Genomic DNA, 18,236 nt, shown 5'->3' on the forward strand with positions numbered 1-18,236 from the left:
GCATCTATTTACAACGAATTATGCCTCTGAACCACTGACACGCTCCCAGTTGATCTCAATACTTCCTGATAAAATGTTCAATAAGCTGCTGTTGCCAGGCAACAAATGCAATTGCATGCAGCCCCCCATCGCCGGAGTGCGGTGAGTTTTGGCGGAAAAAGTGAAATGTTTGGAGGTTTCAAAACCGCCGCGGACCTCTCAATGTCACAGCGTTCATAAATGAACGGAGTCTGGGGTGTCCCGGCGGTGGCGGCGTGGGCTGTGCAGCAGTGATACGTGTTGAAAGCAAACAACTAAAAACTGTCACTGCTCGTCACTGTGAGGCCGGGCGCGCAGAGGATGACAAATACAATCAAACCATCCAATCAGAGCGGCTGCCTGGTAATCCTGGGGATGTGGCTGCACACGCATGGCCAGAGGTCTGCTGGGCTGAAGGCAGAGCGGGGGTGCCGTTGTTCCACAGCTGGTAATCCGCTCAGCCAGCAGATAACACAGAGCTCCCAGCGCTCCTCCACCAGTGGACCCCGCAGTGAGATCAACCCTTCTTGATACCCTGTTTTGTGAGGACTAGCGAGTCAAACAACACATTAAGCACTAGAACACGATAAAAGAAGCCACTAATTTCCTTCTTGTGCCGCAGCATGTCTTCTTATCTTCCTCTCTGACGCAGCTCAGCACTGTAAAGGCTGCTGTCCACGGATCAGAACATATGGACAGGCCGCCTCATGTCATTTCATCTGCGAGCTGACACAGCTGTATTAATGAGAGATGTCAAAGCAGACACTGACAACAATGACATGTCTGGAAGCCGATGAATAAATCAGAAAAACGGGGTGGACTGAATGAACGGGCCCCGCCTGGCTGCCGGGCGCCATGTGGACAGACATGAGATCTGTTCTCTGCGTGGACACAACATGAGTGTTGGATCTCTGTGCTGTATTAATGCTCGACTGGCCGTCTGCTTTAGACATTTGCAGCCAGCACAAAAGACAATACAATGTCTCAATTTGATCACAACAGGTGCATCGACACCCCACAGTCCTCCACACCTCCGAGCACGCTCTGCTTCCCAGCCTGGAACCAGCTGTAATTCTTCATGTAGTGCTCCCTCCCTCTCTCTCTCTCTCTCTTCCTTTTTTCTGATCTGTAATTGGCTTTACTCAGAGGGCGTTTGTGCTGATTGTAAAACATCATCCAATATGAGTTCCTTCTGAATTAAGTACTTTAAGTAGGCCAGGCTGTCTGTGAGTTTATCTTCTGATGGGGAAAAAATAGAACCTATTTTTCTTTTTGTCTGCAGTACAGCACTGCAGAGCTCGTTCCAGTGATGAGTGAGACCGAGGAGGATAATCACCAACAAGTCAGAAAACACTGAAGTCAAAGCAAAATGAGCAAACAGGAAGTAAACATCCCATATCATCGTATGTACACACTCTTCAATATGAAGATAGATTCCACTGTTGGCTCTTGTTGGGACTCGACTGGTAGGAGTTTTCACCAACACGTCGCAGTGTTCTCAATAACAGGCCTGCCGCCGGTCTTCAGAAAACGCAGGCTTTTGGTCCGGTTCTTTTTCGCCCCCCCCCCCTCCGTATAAATAAATGTCTGCACAGTAGAGTCTCCTTTTGATCGGTCAAGTTTTAAAGTCTGTAATAACACCTGTACACTGGAATACTTTCCAATTTTTAAGAAGCTAAATGAGTAGAGAGAAGTCTGACTGGTTGATTTTATCTGGCCATGCAGACGACATTAATGGCCACAATGATTGTATCAAAGTACGCAAAAGTGGTTGTAGCAAACGTATAAGTGTGAAACAGAAGAGTGAGAGGACAGCCTGCCGGCTCACGGGCTGCACGCTGGTCCAGTGTTTCCATACTGCGCCGCGCCCTGGGTGGACTGCAGCTACACAGATTCAGTGGGAGACTGGTCGTCGTTCTGGGGCCTCATCGACTGCACGCTGGTCAGGATTTTCTTCTGGTGTCCGGCGAGGGACACTCCGATCCTCTGCAGGTCCCTGTGCAGACACAAAAACATGTATAAGGATGTGTTTAAGGTAGTAGAGGCCACGTCCCGCCATCTCCATCAACTTCCTCCAGAGGGTTCTACAGCTGCTCGCAGTCCATATGTGAGATAAATAATCCCTCCAGAAAGCCCATGGGGCTGTTACTACATCGATTAAACCAAATGTATAAATTGAAAGATGCCAGAACTGTGATTTAGCACATCCTGACTCAGCAGGTTTTGACTGCTTTCATTAGTTTAGTTTGAACAGAAACTTGTAAGCTGCATACTTGCTGCATTAAAAAAACAATTGTGTGTCGGCAGAGCGACGAGGATGTCCCATTTCCCGGCTTCTTTAAATACGGCTACAGAGATCCTACTTTATCCCAGGACTTAGAGAGAATGGGGTCTATGCCAGAAATTCAAATTTGGTGGCTAAGGGGTGCATCCATCAAAGTCCATATTAACTGTAAACGCCGGAGTGGCGATTCGTGTCAGGTGATGTCACATAAGCACTTGGCTGGCATCACCACCTCCATCCATCCATTTTCTTAACCCACCTTGTCCTGTACTACAGGGTCATTTAAGGAGGGCTGCTGTCCCGCCTCACTCTGTCAGGGTTACACTGGCCTTAAATGCAGAACGACCAATCAGAAACAAGCTGTATGATGATGAAATTTAACACACCGCACACATTTATGACTCGACGAAGAAGCCAAGAAAAGTTGGTCCAGGCTTCACATTCATTCTTCTCCCCTGTGTAGCATTTCATCCTACATTAAAAAAGTCTTAAATAAAGTTCACCGACTCATGCTCCTCCTGTCTGCCTTCTTCACACTCACACTGTGTTAAAATACACCTAATTAATCCCTTTAGTGAAAGCCATCCCCTCCATTTGACCTATTCTAACTATTTTAGGAACAGCAGGCGGCCAAAGTGCAGCGCGTGGAGACCAGCCCCAGGTCTGGTCAAAGGTAACGGCGGGAACCCCCCGGTGGAATATCAGCTGACACGAGATTAAGGAGGCCGGGGCGAGCAGCTGTCGAACAGAAGTGAAGCACATGTTGACACTCCTTCTTATTCTCATCACTGCCTCGTTTAAGCAGGAAAAAAAAGGTGATTTCTACTAACGACAGAACGGATATGAAGTAGTTTATTAGGTAGTAAACAAAGCTAAAGCCTGCAGTATTTATCACAATGACAGAGATAATCTAATGATCTCTATTTAGAGCATTTTGTACTCTAATGAATGCAGGGAAGTCATCCAACTGAGCTGTTTGGCAGCGTGAGACAGCGAGAGGCAGACGCTCAAACACTGAGACTGTTCAGGAGGAAAAACCTACTCGGCTGTGATATGTGTGACGAGGGGCAGGGAGGTGAAGCCTGAGCCCAGGAAGGAGTCTCTATACTGAGTCATCTTCAGCGCAGCCAGCCAGTCCTCCACTGAGCTCACCCTGCTCAGGTCCGGAGCCCCGCGGTCTAACAAGGGATGATGGGACGGTCTGTAAAAACACAGGAGAACACAGGAGGGTTTTAGAAAAGCAGCTGCATCACTGAGACAGGAAGAGAGCCAGTGTTTGTATGTAGAGTCAGTGTCTCCGCTCACCCGGGGGGGATGTTGTTGGTGCCGGCTTTGAGGGATGTAGGGTTGCGTATCATTTTGTCCAACATGCTGACGATGTCGGGGAACTTCGGCCGAGCGTTTCTGTCTTTCTGCCAGCAGTCCAGCATCAGCTGGTGCAGCACCACCGGACAGTCCATGGGAGCGGGCAGCCTGAAGTCCTGCTCTATGGCATTTATCACCTGTGACAGACAGCAGCGGGGGCGGGGGAGCATGGACGGAGGAGAATGAGACAAACGAGCACAAAGGGAACCAGAAAACGTGATATTACTGCCAACAGTTTGTCTCTTTACCTCTTTAACTGGCAACAGCTTTAAACAACTACATGACCAAAAGTAAATGGACACAACAAGCACACTTTACTGTACTGTACTAGATCTAAAGCTGATAAATGTTTGCAATATTGATATGATCAATCAATGTATTCTGAGTTTTTATGAATATACCAAGTGGAAAATGTCCTGAAAATGTTCCACTTTCCATTTATTGGCTTCTAATTGTTGCAGCTTTAGAGCACGAAAGAAATATTTCGATGATAACTGTGTGTTTGTCGGCTTCCTGTTACAACGTGGTACAAAAACAAACAAACTTTTCTCAATTCCATGTATAAAAACTTGCTTGTCCTCACCTCATCACCTGAATTTACTTAATGGGCTTAGTGGGAAAAAAAATGGAGGCTGGTGTCCACAGCCGCAGTGAAAGGAGTTCAGTAGTTTTTTGGCATGTTCTTCAAGCTTCTAGCTTGTGTGTATTAGCAGGCAGAGACAAAGGAGCGAATAAATAAATTATAGTCATATATATCAATCTTTACACTTTTTTGGAGTGTCGCCTTTAACCAGGGTTCTTGCAGGTTTTAGTAAGTTAAATTTAAGACTTTTTAAGATCTTTCAAGACCATTGTGAAGGAAATTTTAGACAAACACGATGCATTACCTGAAACAACTCAGTAACTGGGTGAAAGCTTAAAACCGCTGAAGGCTTTTTACAGCAAGCTGGTGTTTGTCCGCCTTGGAGTGAGACTCAAGCGCTTTCACACCCAAGGTCCCTAACTGGATGGTCCTCTTGCAGAGTTTACAGTGAGCTTGCTGGGAACCGCTTGCAACCAGCTGCTAAAATCGCTGTTATCAAGCCAAGCCTAATTGAAAACACACTTCCCCGTGTTTTCTACAACAAGAAGGCGAAGTGACTGAACGCGCAGGCATCTCAAACATGGCAGCAAACTGACCAGCAGTTATCACAGGATTTGTAGTGCCACGCTACCAACAATGGTAGCTATCCAAGCCCCTCAGAAAGAGAGACGATGCAGAATCAGATTGCGGCATTTTACTCTGATTCTATGCGGCCAACACTTCTCAGGAATGAACAAAAGCCAAAAACTAAAAATTAAGACTTGACAAGATTAAATTTAAGACCTTTGGGTGAAAATCCGGTCGTTTTAAGACTTTTTAAGGCCCTGCAAGAACCCTGCCTTTAACACAAACATGCCACCAGATAACAGCCCGCAGTCTCAGAGGTTACACACAGGTAAAGGCTAAACATTAGCGTCATCTTTCCATCACAATGTATTAAGGCGTTTCCTGTTCTGGCACATGACAGCAGGATCGTTCCATGTGTGTTCGCTGGGAGCTCCAAATCACAGAAACATATCTTAACGCTCCACTGATATAAAAACACTCAGGTATGTATTTGATGCACACGTGAGAAACAGAGTGGTTTGTTTGTAGAATTATGAGTCCAGCTCTCTGGCTGCTCTTTAGGCGACACTTTATATTTTGCTCTCAGGTTCTGATTTGTCACTTCCTGCTGGCAGGAGCGTTCAGTCAGGAGAGGATGTTCTCCTCTGCTGCAGCTCCTTTGTGATTTCAGATGGTTCAGGTGTATTTTTTTTGCAGAACAATCTTGCCTCCTTCGGCTTTATTTAAAACCGCAGAGAAAATGAAAACTCGCATTAGTTAAGAGGATCCAATTTCTGCAGGAGAACTTCATCCCGGCGCAGCGTGCAGTCACAGTATATTCAGATCTTCATCTCTGAGCAGCGCTAACGTGCAGTGTCGAGGCAGGTAGATTTACACAGAGGAGCTTTTGATTTCATTATGCCGCCACAGCTACAGGGAAACAATAAAGGGGTTTTTTTTTTTTCAAGCGTGAACTTTTTCACTTTTTTTTTTTGTATTACAGAGAGGCTGTGCTAACTGTGCCGACTACCTTTGAGTGCAGAGTGTAATTATCTTGAACATCACAGAATCCAAAACTCTGAGTAACTAGTGGCTTCGCCGCCCTTAAAGAAAATAATCAAAGAGAGGAAGCTCACTGATCATTATCTGAAATGGTTCTGCCCCCTCTGCCAGGAATGTGAAAACAATCTTTTAAATGTCTCTTTTAATTAGGATGCTTGCAGTGTTTAAAAGCCGTATTGTGTTGTAACCTGATGGCACAAGGAGGTGTCATCTAACATGTTGTCTACGTTGTACAGCTGTCAGATAATATCTGTCTTACAGCCTTTTTGCATAGATCAGATATCCAATTACCGTGATGTGTCTTATCACCTGCCATGCTTTATTCTTTGGAGGCCAAATGAGAATCCTTATAGCTTTATAAATAACATGTATACTTATGTCTTGTTGACACTTTATGCACGTCACTTATTCTCATGGAAACAAAAGCTTTACACGCCTCATGGTTTATACTAATACATGACAGCAGAGTAAGGCCCTAGAGAAACTAGAGAAAGTCCATCCAGCTGGAGTAGGAGTGAATCCGGATATCCTTTAAGCGGGATATGTTCAAATCTGGCACACACACGTGTCCGCGCTCAATCCGGCTTGTTTGCTGTCCTCCAAACCGCTAGGTGGTGCCTTGTAATATACAGAGTCTGTTCAGGGCGTGGTAGCACCGCGTGTGCACATGTGTTGTGCGTTTTTTTTTGTCCCGTGTCGCTCGTTCTTTCGTTTTTTTTTTGCAGTTCAAAAAGCAGTTTATTCCTTTGTAGCCCTGTGGAAAATAAACTCGGCAAAGCTGTCACAGTTCGACAGTTGTTTACATACGGCTTTTGTACGCGACCCAGACACTGAACCGGAAGTATCACGTCGCTAGCCGGATTTGCATTCAGACCTGAGATAGATGTAAGCCAATCTGGCTAGATCCACCTCCGAGAGGTGGATTGAAATCAATCCGGATTTATCCAGATACGGCCTGAATCCCACTCTATAGTCGGATTGATTTCCCCAGTGTGAACGGGGTCTAAGTCCCATTACATGTATATTTTAACAGTGTCTCATAATAAGTTTATTGGCTGTCTTGTTGAGAGCTGGATGTAAAGGGTTAAAGGGTAAAGTTAGCTTAGCACAAGAACACTGTGAAAGGTTTGTTGTGGAGACACACGTTCCAATAATACTGCTAAAAATGTGACAAAAAGGTGGTTAGATACCACCTAAAACCTGCACTGAAGCCCTCATGGAGGACAAAACTTTGGTATTGACAACTTCATCGTAATTGATTAAATACTTGGATGAGGTAAATTAGTAGATTATTAGAGTAAAAAGTTAATCTGGAGATAACTGGGCATGTGACACAGTCCTAATTGGTGTTAGGATTAATATTTATTATGCTAAAACAAGAGAAACCAGAAGATGCTCATGTCGTGTGTTGTGCTGGTTTGAATGTGAACCATGCTTAACCCTGCTCCAGCTGAACTGGGATCAGAATCGGGGTGATGATTATCTCTTTGTGTGGATCAGCCCTGGATTTATATGTCCTCTGCAGCACTGACCACATCCTCACCGTCATTACAGACTCATCATTCATTACTCATTCCCTCAGCCGTCCCCGGTGTGTTGCCCATGTTCCCCGTCACCTGACCTCCACATCCACCTGCACACCTGCTCCTCGCTTTCCTCCCTACTGTCACCTGTAGTCTCACGTCACTGTATTTCTTCCTCTGCCACAGTGGTTCGGCCTTTTGTCTTGTTATCCTGCCAACCTCTGTTTTTGACCTCTGCCTGTTTTGTTGGACTTTTGCCTGCCAGCTTTTTGCCCCCTCGGACTTCTCTGCCTCTCCCTGCTTTGATCATTGACCTCCTAAACCTTGTTTTTTACTCTCCTCCTGTTCTGCCTGTGATTTCTGAATTTCAGGTGCAGCTCTTTTGATACAGAAGAGCCGTAAAAATTCCTTGAAATAATAGATCAACAAGTTTTTTTTCTTCCTTTTTCACGGCCTCCTGTAAACTTTAAGTTACAAGTCTGTGTCTGTGTACTTAAGCTGGGGAAATGCTGTGCTTCTGCTACTGTAAATGGAGCGCCGGGGATTTGTCTGCTCGCTGGGTGAACTCTACTTGACCCCGACACACTTCTCAGGCTTTGTGCCGCATAAATTCACTCTAAGCAGGGCTGTCAATCAAAATAGCAGCGAGTGTAGTGAAACATCACAAGTCTCTTTCATGATTAATTCATGTTGAACACAGCACCTGCAGTGGCTCCGCTGACAATTTCATCGCTACATGTTCTTTCAAATCATGTGTGTGTGTGTGTGTGTGTGTGAGATTTTAGGGTGTGAGTTCCATGCATAGTTAATGCCCCGGCAGACCCTCGTTAGCTATAGTGGTAACACATACTCTCCCCATCATTATACACAGTCTGAGCCATAATAAATCTGTCTCTGTCATTATACTGACTCTCTGTCATTACTGCTGCTTCTGTTGCTTGGGAGCAACTGTGGAATGGAGGGAGGGAGGGATAAGGGGTGAGGTGAGGAGTGCCAGCAGCAGGGGTGGAGGAGGTAAGAGACGGAGGGTGAAAGTGTGAAATAAGGGGAAATACGGCTTTGCTGACAACAAAAAAACAAAAAAACGAGGGAGTGATTAAGTTCGATTATCTCAAATTGCATCCGTCTTACATATGGAAGGAGCCCTCGCCACTGATGAACCCCTCAACAGTAAGACAGCCGCCCCCATAGAGAAAACTTCACATACAGTCCGAGCTAACGAGGTCTAAAGCAGGCTAAACATCGCTGGAGTGGAACTCCTGTGGATCTACTGGGAGAAAACCTCAAAATATTCTATAAAAGAAAGTGTTGATTGGGCATATTTTCTTGGTAATAAACACAACTGAAGTCTCCCAGCGGTGCTTTGACAGGTTCTGCAGCAGCAAAATTGTTCTTTTAAAGTTTTTTTTTTTTGGTGGTGAAATTCCCTGGCTCCTCAGCGTCAAAGCTGTTATGTATATAGTTTTATAAAAGCAAGAGAATTTAAAGCCTTGGGGCTTTCAAATAGTTCCAAAAGTGCCAAAATAATCTGTGTCAAAACATGTCAGCCATTCAATCTCCTCCTCAATGTACTGAAAACTCATTCTAAACACAACATTTAGCACAAAAATAACAAAGAATTGTGCGAACACTGGTGATGATTTCTAGCTTCCGAACAGCAGGATGGGGTGAAGCACTTAATAACCTCAACGTGATGCAGGCACAATAAGGTGCGGAAACACTGCAGCAACCTGATCACACTGCAAAGGTAATTGGAATAAAGCTGTCAGAACAATAAAATAGTTCCTGTAAGAAAACATCCGGCCGACGCCTTTTGGTCTGACGTTCAGGGAACAAACACTCATGTGACACTTCAAATTGATGTCCTCATTTTCCGTGTGTTTTCCTAGACATGCAGAGCCCCTGCTGTGAGGCACTGCAAAGGAAACAAACAAGCGCAACCCCCCCTCTAACACACACACACACAGATGCCAGAAAGCCGTACAATCTTTTAAAGTCACCGTGAAAAACAAGGCGCAGACTCTGGCTCACACACAAGCAGGTGGTGAACTTACATCTTGGTTGCTCATGTCCCAGTAAGGTCTCTCTCCGTATGACATCACCTCCCAGGTGACGATCCCATAACTCCAGACATCTGAGGCTGAAGTGAATTTCCTGTAGGCGATCGCCTCCGGGGCTGTCCACCGCACAGGGATTTTACCTCCCTGAGAACAACAAAGAAAAAGAGGAGAGAGGGGAAGATAGAAATGAAGACAGAGAGGGTTTATGTGTAGCTACTTTTGGCTACACAGGCCTGCATTTGCCTGCATTTCTCTTCTCTGGTTTGGAAGTGGAGACTAAGCAGATGTTCAATAATGTGCACCTGCTCTGTATACATGAATCCACATCTGCCCGCTGTTGTCTTTTCTAATAAAGACAAAGTAGAGGGCAAACAAAACCTTTGTTCCTCTGACTGCTGACTGAAATCCAGGATAAAAGGACGGATTACCACCTGCTGCTGTATAAAATATGATCTGTTTAAGACAGATGCTTACATAAATCTTTCACAGGGCCGTAACCACAAGAACAGTTTGTCGGTAAGTATCTGTGACCTCAAAGAGAGACGGACCGTCGTCAGCGGCTTTGTTAGCTGCTGGTTTTTGTTCACTTTTTGATACTTTTTTAAAGACATGGGACGTGTTGTCTGCTGAGGATGACTGATGATGCCTACAGAGGTCATCCGATGATTCTACGCTGACACTGTATCTAATGACTGAAACTTTCACATCATCTTTGTGGAGTCAAAAGCCCTTAAAGGTCGGGTAGGAGATTTCATTCTGATGCACTTATTGTTAAATTAGTGTAACTTCTCTTTACAATCCGATAGCAACCGATTAGTTCGGCAGTTTCGCATTAAAGCGAAGAATATGAATCATCTGTGGAAGCTATAAAACACTAAAAACATCAGCCAATCCTCCGGGTGGACCCTGCACGGAGTATTGGCTGGTTGTCACTCTCTTCCTGCTCTGTGTGCACCAGAGAGGTACGTGCATGATGGCCGAAGTCCAAGTACAGACCGCAGCTCGTCTTCAGGTAATGCGCGTCCATGTGATTGGGAGGCGTGGCTTCGGGGTGAGCTCCGAGAGAAAGGGGCGTGTGTTTACTTTCCAAATCTGGCTGACTCTCACTGAGTTTTCAAAATCTCCTACTCTACCTTTAAAGTCGTGGGACTGGGTTTGATACTGTTGGAAGAATTCTTTTTTAATTTGTTTCTTAACTGTTAATTATTACTATAGTAGTTCTGTGATCTTGTTTTATGATTATGCTTGTGCCTATTCTAAGATGTGTGTATTCTAAGAAGTTGTGTCTGTTAGATAACAGAGGGTATAAGAAGGGAGTTGCTCTGAAAAGACCTTGAGCACTCCTACAGAGGCAACTGTCTGTGTATGTGACTGCTCCTTCCTGCAGGAATAAAAACACTTGAGTGAACTCCAGCTATTATCTCTCGTGTATTTTTCTGACCGATACTAACTGGCAAACTCAACAAAAACAAAAGGTCATGATAAACAAATGAGCAGCGAAATATAAAGAAACTAAACAAACGGCAGAGCAAAGAAACAAAAGATGGAAGTAAAACCAGACTGACCAGAAGGCGAGGCTCTGTTGAGCTGAGCGGTTTTTATTTAGTGAACAATGATCCTAATGGGTCCTAAACTGCAGACCCAAGCTACTTCGGTGTGCCGGCAGTGTGACTTAGGCCATGGATCAATACATTATCAATGGATTGGGAAGCACTGTGGAAAAGGAGGCGATGCTAAATGGACCACAGACAAAACCGAGTGAAAGGAAATTTGCTCAATTTGTGTCACTTTCATTGACACAAATTCAGGGATAAGAACTGATTTTGCTTGCTTCTAGTATCGGGAATGTAAACACTCCATTCATTTAAAAATATATCATTCAGCTCAGAGTGCCTCAGAGTGCCTGGACTTCTGTCTAGTCTTTACTATAATTTGATAAATGTGATAACACCCTGGACTCACTCCACATTCTGAGGGGTATCTGTATCAACGTGAGTGTCGATGAATGTTGTTGTGTGTCCCTTCTGTTTTGTGTCCTTACCAGTGAGCTGGTGTATGTGGGGTCAGAGGTGTCCTCCTCCAGATAACGCGATAAGCCAAAGTCGGACACCTTACACACCAGGTTACTGTTAACCAAGATGTTCCGAGCTGCCAGGTCGCGGTGAACATAACTCATCTCCGCCAGGTACCTGTAACATCAACAGGATTTATTATGTGTGTGTGTTATCTGTTGCCGGCTTCCATAAAGAAGGTAATAGGATCCTGTGTGTATGTGTGTATGAGTGTGTTATCACTGCAAGCTGCCTCTGATAAAACAGCAATAGGATTTAATGTTTGTGTATATGTAGATGTTTTTGTGTTATCACAGCCTGCAGTATAACACTGATAGGAGGTGTGTGTGTGTGTGTGAGCAGCTTGTACTAACATAGAGCATGTAGCAGAGGTTGGATGTTTTGTGTGTGTGTGTGCTTGGCAGGCAGTGTGTCTCGAGCTGCTGATACACACCACCTAGACAGTTCTTGAGATCACTGCATAAAATCACAAACTTCTTCTATCAATCACTGAAAGGTTGGAAACAACATTTTTTATATTCATATCATCTATTGTGTTTTTTATTTTTTTTTAGAACAAAATAGATTTCTGTAGTGGAATTGTGTGTGTGTGTGTATGTTTGCGTGTGTGTGTGAGTACCTCATTCCAGACGCGATGCCCCTCAGCATACCAACCAGCTGGATCACTGGGAACTGCCCGTCGTTTTGCTGCGAAAACACCAACCGTGACAGGATTAGCTGTATTTTCCATTATCAGACTCTCTCACTTCAGCTAGGTGAAAAATGTGCCTGTCTTTCTAATAAAGTGTCATAACAGGGGAAATATGTACCACAGAGGAGGGACTCTAGAACAGACCTGGGCACAGCCCGGCCCACGGGCCACACCCAGCCCGCTTGCGTCTTCAATGTGGCCCGTGCACCGTGCACACAATATTAAACAAAGGCAGCAAAAGTCAGCTGTTGAGCATGGTAACGTCTTTCCAACCCTCCTTGTCTCTTCCACGCTGCTGTACTGCGTCATCCCATCTACTGTCTGGAGAGACACGCTGTGTACACTTTAAAAATGCTGCGCGACTATTCTGAAATGTACGGTAAAGCACACAGAAACGGCGCATTCAGATGTCACCACGGTGCTGCAGCCGACATGTTTCATCGTCATCTGCTCTTAAAAAGCTCAGATTTTGCCCGATTTTCAGAACTCTGGGATTTGCTTCTTTAACTTTGACATTAACTCTAATGGTTTTCTTCTTTAAAAATATCTTCACATCATCTGTGCTGCTCTGTACTGTGTGTGTGTTTCAACATACAACCAGCACACACTCAGAGCAGACATGGACACACACAGAGAGGACAGAGGAACCAGTAAATGACAGAGAGATTCTTACAATGATGAAAATGTAACAGGAGCATATTTATAAAGGTAGATACTGTGCCAGTGGTCTCCAATTTATATGATTATTTATGAAAAATGTGGCCCTGATTTTCTTATGGAAGTCTATGTGGCCCTCGCAAAAAAATATTTGCCCACCTCTGCTCTAGAATGTGAATAAAGACATCATTGCTGTGATTTAATTGTGCATTAAGTCAGAAAAACAACTAAACTAAAAAAAGGCAGACCCAAGATGATATTTAAAATTTGGTGATAAAAAGTGAACTAACTTTATTTTTCGGTTCCCCTCCTGCTGGAGGTTTCTTGTATTTCTGTCAAAACTCTAAATATTTGCTTTTTGCCGTTTCACCTTTAGGCCAGACTGTCTGCCTCCTATAAACATCACTGACACTCCCTGCTGACATAGTTGCAGTCAAAGGTGTGTGTGTGTGTGTGTGTCTTTTAATTCACTTTGCGCATCAAACCTCGCCTTTGATGCTGCTCTAGCCTAATCCTCTGCAGGCAGAAACCTTCTTCTGGGTAGACACACAAACACACACACACGCTACATTGATCCTCTGGGTCTTGTGTCTGCAAGATGGTCACGCTAGGACAGCAACATCAGTGAGATCGATCATTGTGTGTGTGTGTGTGTGTGTGTGTGTGCATGAGTCACTAGATGATTTCTCAGTCAAAAGGGGTCACGCTGTGAGAAGCGAACATCAAAGAGTTTGTCTTTCTGTTTTTAGAGACGCCTCAAAAGGAGGGCAGGATCAAAGAGACGGACAGACTGACGGGCTGGCAGGACGAGCAGGAAACAGAACAGGAAGCAACACAGAGGAGCAAGAGGCTGTTTCTGTCTTTATCTCTCTTCTACGAACGGTCTCAGTCCTCCAGCTCTGCAACTGTTGCTGTGTTTGGGTATTCATGTGTGTCAACCTGATTAGGTTATTGAGCACAAACAGGAGGTATCAATGAGTTGTACAGGAATCTTCTTCTTTCCCTCATCAATATACTCCTGCTGCTCCTCCTCCTCTTTTAAAAATGTCCTTGCTGATTTCTTTACCTCTCCTCCTCCTCCTCTTTCACCTTCTCCCTCTTCTTCTGCTCATTCTTAATTTTTTTTGTTCTCTTGCTGCATTGCTTACTCCTGCTGATCCTCCTTCATCCCCTCCTCCACCCCGTCCCTATTTTTCCTTCTGTTTCTCCTCCTCAGCACCAGAACTACACTGTGGCCACTGTGTGGTTAAAATAATCCATTTGTTCTTTGTGGATGGTCGTTATGTTTACATGTTTCCAACATATGCAGAGCAGCGGAGTACGAGCTATTATTAGGCTTTCCTCGCAGAAACTAAGGTAACACTTTAGAATAACGATCCAGTATAAGGCATTTATAAGTTGTGAGTATATATTGGTAAATAGTGAACTTACGTATATACATTAGAATATTAAGTCATTTATTACTTAAATTACAAGACATTCGTAAGCTATTAGAATAAACAAATGGTACAGTACACCATTTCACCAATAAGGTAGATCATATTGAAAATTAGTTACTGATGAATAAATGATGTACAAACAATGTTGAATCAGGGTTTTTAATAATGTCATTCAATCATAAATTAATGTTGCACAACTTATTTAATATTAATATTTCCAAATCTGTATAAATTGTTTATTCATGAATAGTTCAATATCTACTAATAGCTTATAAATGTCTTGTAACTTAATAATAATAAATGACTTAATAATCTTTTTCTAATGTATATTAGTACTTTGTTCATGATTAGTTCACTATTAACTAATATATACTTACAGCTTATAAATGCCTTATAACGGATCTTTATTATAAAGTGTTACCGAAACTAATGCAGTTACTAAAATATGATACAACCAATAAGGATATAGACACAGACTCAGATGACACTTAATGGATTATTTAATTATTGTTAATAATAATAAAATATTAATTAAGTAAATATTTAATCACTGTTAACACTGTTAAACTCTATATTAACTTGCTAGATAGTAAAAAGTTTGAGAAAAAGAAGTTGTGAGTTTGTCACAGACTGCTGATAAGAGAGCGGTTCAGAGACACTGTTAGGTATCAGCTGTGTGGCACTTACCCTGAGAAACAAGTCGAGTGCTCCGTTCTCCATGAATTCAGTGATGATCATCGTGGGCCTGCTCTTGGTGACCACGCCCTCCAGCCTGATTATATTCGGCTGGTCAAACTGGCCCATGATGGATGCCTCGGACAGGAAGTCCCTCCTCTGCCTCTCAGAGTAGCCCACCTTTAAGGTCTTAATGGCCACGGGGATTTCTTTTTTCCCAACAGGTTTCAGGCGGCCCTTATACACCTCTCCAAACTCCCCTAAAAAAAGGAAAAAAAAACATTAGCAGGTGTGTGATTAGAGTATTTTGTCTAAACGCAAAGCTGCTACACACCCAGAGATCCTCGAAAAACAAGGGCACTGTTGCGCTTAAATGGTTGTTTATGTTAAAGCACCTCAGTTCAGAGCATTAGAAACATGATTACATAATTGATTGTACTTATAATAAGGTATAAACAAGATGAACTTCATACTATTTGGTTAGTATCATAAACAGCAGGCTGCTCTTTGCAGCAGCTGAGGTGGGGAGCGGTGTGATGGGGCAGGGTGTGTCGAACACACAGACACACTCTCAGCGCTGGGAGCTGTCGCCTGCACGCTCCCTCTCATACTGATGGCCTCTGAGCAGCTCCGCTGGAGCAGATTGAGGTCGAGGGCTTTGCTCAAGGGCACATTTTTTTTTCACAGACTGAAAGAACAACAACTGCTCTCAGGGGTGAGAAAAGGTTGTTCAGCAGAGGCGGCAAACGAGATAAAATGGACAGCGTGCCGTTAATGATGCTCGGATACACACAGCACACCTTAAAAATAATCGTGCTTAAATAAACACAGGCTGGTGACCTCATGGATAAAGAGACTCGACTGAAATAAAAAGTTCACAGGTCCAAGCCGTGGCTGCAGTTTATAATTCGTCTTGTGCACTAAAGCACTTTCTGTGCAGTGCACTGTAGCATCAATTTATCGAGCAGAGGTCTGTTTGGTCACATGGGACTTATGAGCTTATTTGCTTAGCATTAGCTGCCTTACCAGAAATTCAAAAAACATACCCAAAACCCATGTAGCAGAGGCAGAGATTTGTTTGTTTCCCTCTATTAACCATGCAGCCAAAGTGAAGCAAAACTGTACACAGCCTTGCTTGTTATCTGTGTAAAAGAAGCAGAAGCAGTGGAGGAGTACGGTTGTAAAAGTATAATATAGTTGGTGTATATATACACTTAGGTATCAGATTTTGTGAGGTTTAAGCAAGGAGGGGCCTCTCTGTGTGGAGTTCGCACCTTCCCCTGTGCCTGTGTGGGTTCTTTCCAGGTACTCCGGCTTCCTCCCACATTCTAAAGATGTGCTAGGTTAATTAGTGGCTCTAAATTGCCCGTAAGTGTGTGTGTGAAAGGTTGTCTGTCTGTATGTTGCCCTGTGATGGACTGGGGACCTGTCCAGGGTGGACCCCGCCTCTCACCCAAAGCTAGCTGGGATAGGCTCCAGCCCCCCCGTAACCCTGCACTGCAGGACGAAGCGAGTTAATAGACGATGGATGGATGGAACTACTCGGTACATGGAAGCATCAATACTTCTTGCTCAAGCAACGTCTTCCACCTGCAACAAACCGGCTTCTCTTTGGGTACCACGCTGACCAGACGTAGGAAAGCACTTAACAACAACAAATTAAGCACAAAACGATGGCCACTGTAGTTTTCCTCGTGAGCGTGTGCTGGGAAAAAACACATTAATTTGTCTTTGAATGTCTTCTTCATGCTGATCAAATCAGATCTACTGTCAGGAACATAAACTGGTTGTAACTTCAATTAACTTGTTCAATGCACAGAAAACGTCTTTTCTGTGGAGACGCAGATATCTTTTTGTCAAAAATAAACGCAGCTGTATGCTGCTTGGGGACATGAAAATTGAATATCACTTCAAAATAAAAGTCCTCATCCCAGAGATAAAAATCGGCATGTGAATAATGGATGAGTGATGGGAATTGGATGACAGGCCGTGTCGTCCTGTCTTGACTGTGATCTCTGCTCCACATCTCACTGCTCATTAAAAACTATCTACTGTCACCGCTGTAAACCAGCAGCAGCAGAGATGGATGGCAGCGCAAAAAAGAAAGAGGAAAAAGAAAAGGAGATAGAAAAGGGAGGGAAGGAGGCATGTGGGGGTGGGTCTAGAAAGAGTAAAGGATAGAAACGAGACAGGATTGATAACAAGGGAGAAGAGAAGAGGAAGAAAACTGTAATTTTCTCCAAGAATCAGACGACATGTCACTTCTTTGTCAGAAATGGAGGAGGTCAAGGAGAGTATGGGGCATAAAGAGAAAGATTCATTGGTGTTGTTATGAAATCTTGTCTTAAACCTACAGTATATCTACATTTACTGTTAGTAAAGGGCTGTCAGCTGACATATTATTGTCCCTTCCTATTATAAATTAAAGTGTTTCATGACTTCAGTCAAATAAAGTGCTTTTTGTGAAGGACATTTCTTACAGCGTGAGTGATAGTAATAAGAACAGAGGAAAAGCGAGAGGCTGTTATCACAAGGAGAGGATGAGGGAGTAAGGTGAGATATTTTTATTATCTCCTTAGGGTGCTTTCTTCTTTTATCTTCCCTCCTCAATCTGTTGTTCTGCCTCCCCCCTCCTTCCGTTCTTTGTTTAGCATCTCACACAAACAAACTCTAAAACTCCAGAGGGGCTGGATCGCAGAGAGAGTTGAAGATAGGAGGAAGTATCAAAGAAATACACAGAGAAAAACAAGAGAGACATATCAATGGATACGGTTTCACTTAAGACCCGGTCGCTTATCGGCTCACAAAGTCTGGCCACGTCTCACATCACTGCAGTCCATATTTTTCTCTCAATCTCCCTCTCTCCCTCCCCCTCCCTCCCCCGTCGTTTTTCATCCCTCCTCTGTCACCTCTGCCTGAGGTGAGAAACCCTTCCCTGGGAGAAATAAAGAGAGAAACGGAGGGATTACCAAAAGCCTCTCAGAGTGGCTCAACAGACCAAAAGCCCAAAGCACACACTGGCAGCGGTGAGGGTCGGAATCTGGTTCATGACCTTTAACACCAAGAGCTCAGTAGATATTTGGGTTTGATTGGTTTTGGTCCAAAAGAAAATAAGTTATGAGATATGAAGGGTTTAACATCTGAAGGAATAACAGTCCTCCTTCTAATGGAGCAGAAGGTAAAAAAAAACAAATGTGAAATATTAGAATCCGCTCTAAACTCAAAGCAGCATTGGAACCTGCTGGATACTAATTATTAAAA

General features: G+C 43.8%; 1 protein-coding gene across 1 annotated transcript in view; it reads right to left on the reverse strand.

Annotated features, from left to right (window-relative positions):
- Positions 1–1,902: 1,902 nt before the first annotated feature.
- Positions 1,903–18,236, reverse strand: part of LOC114435197 (ephrin type-B receptor 1-like) — an 83,337-nt gene continuing 67,003 nt past the window's right edge. The window contains exons 14-20 of the mRNA XM_028404824.1: positions 14,988–15,235; positions 12,133–12,200; positions 11,483–11,630; positions 9,436–9,585; positions 3,608–3,804; positions 3,345–3,503; positions 1,903–2,014 (exon numbers count right to left, since the gene is read on the reverse strand). Coding sequence (XP_028260625.1) covers positions 1,903–2,014; positions 3,345–3,503; positions 3,608–3,804; positions 9,436–9,585; positions 11,483–11,630; positions 12,133–12,200; positions 14,988–15,235 — 1,082 coding nt within the window. The remainder of the gene's footprint in view (positions 2,015–3,344; positions 3,504–3,607; positions 3,805–9,435; positions 9,586–11,482; positions 11,631–12,132; positions 12,201–14,987; positions 15,236–18,236) is intronic.

The sequence above is a fragment of the Parambassis ranga genome, chromosome 4 (genome assembly GCF_900634625.1).
Source record: "Parambassis ranga chromosome 4, fParRan2.1, whole genome shotgun sequence".
In the NCBI taxonomy this organism is placed as follows: domain Eukaryota; kingdom Metazoa; phylum Chordata; class Actinopteri; family Ambassidae; genus Parambassis; species Parambassis ranga.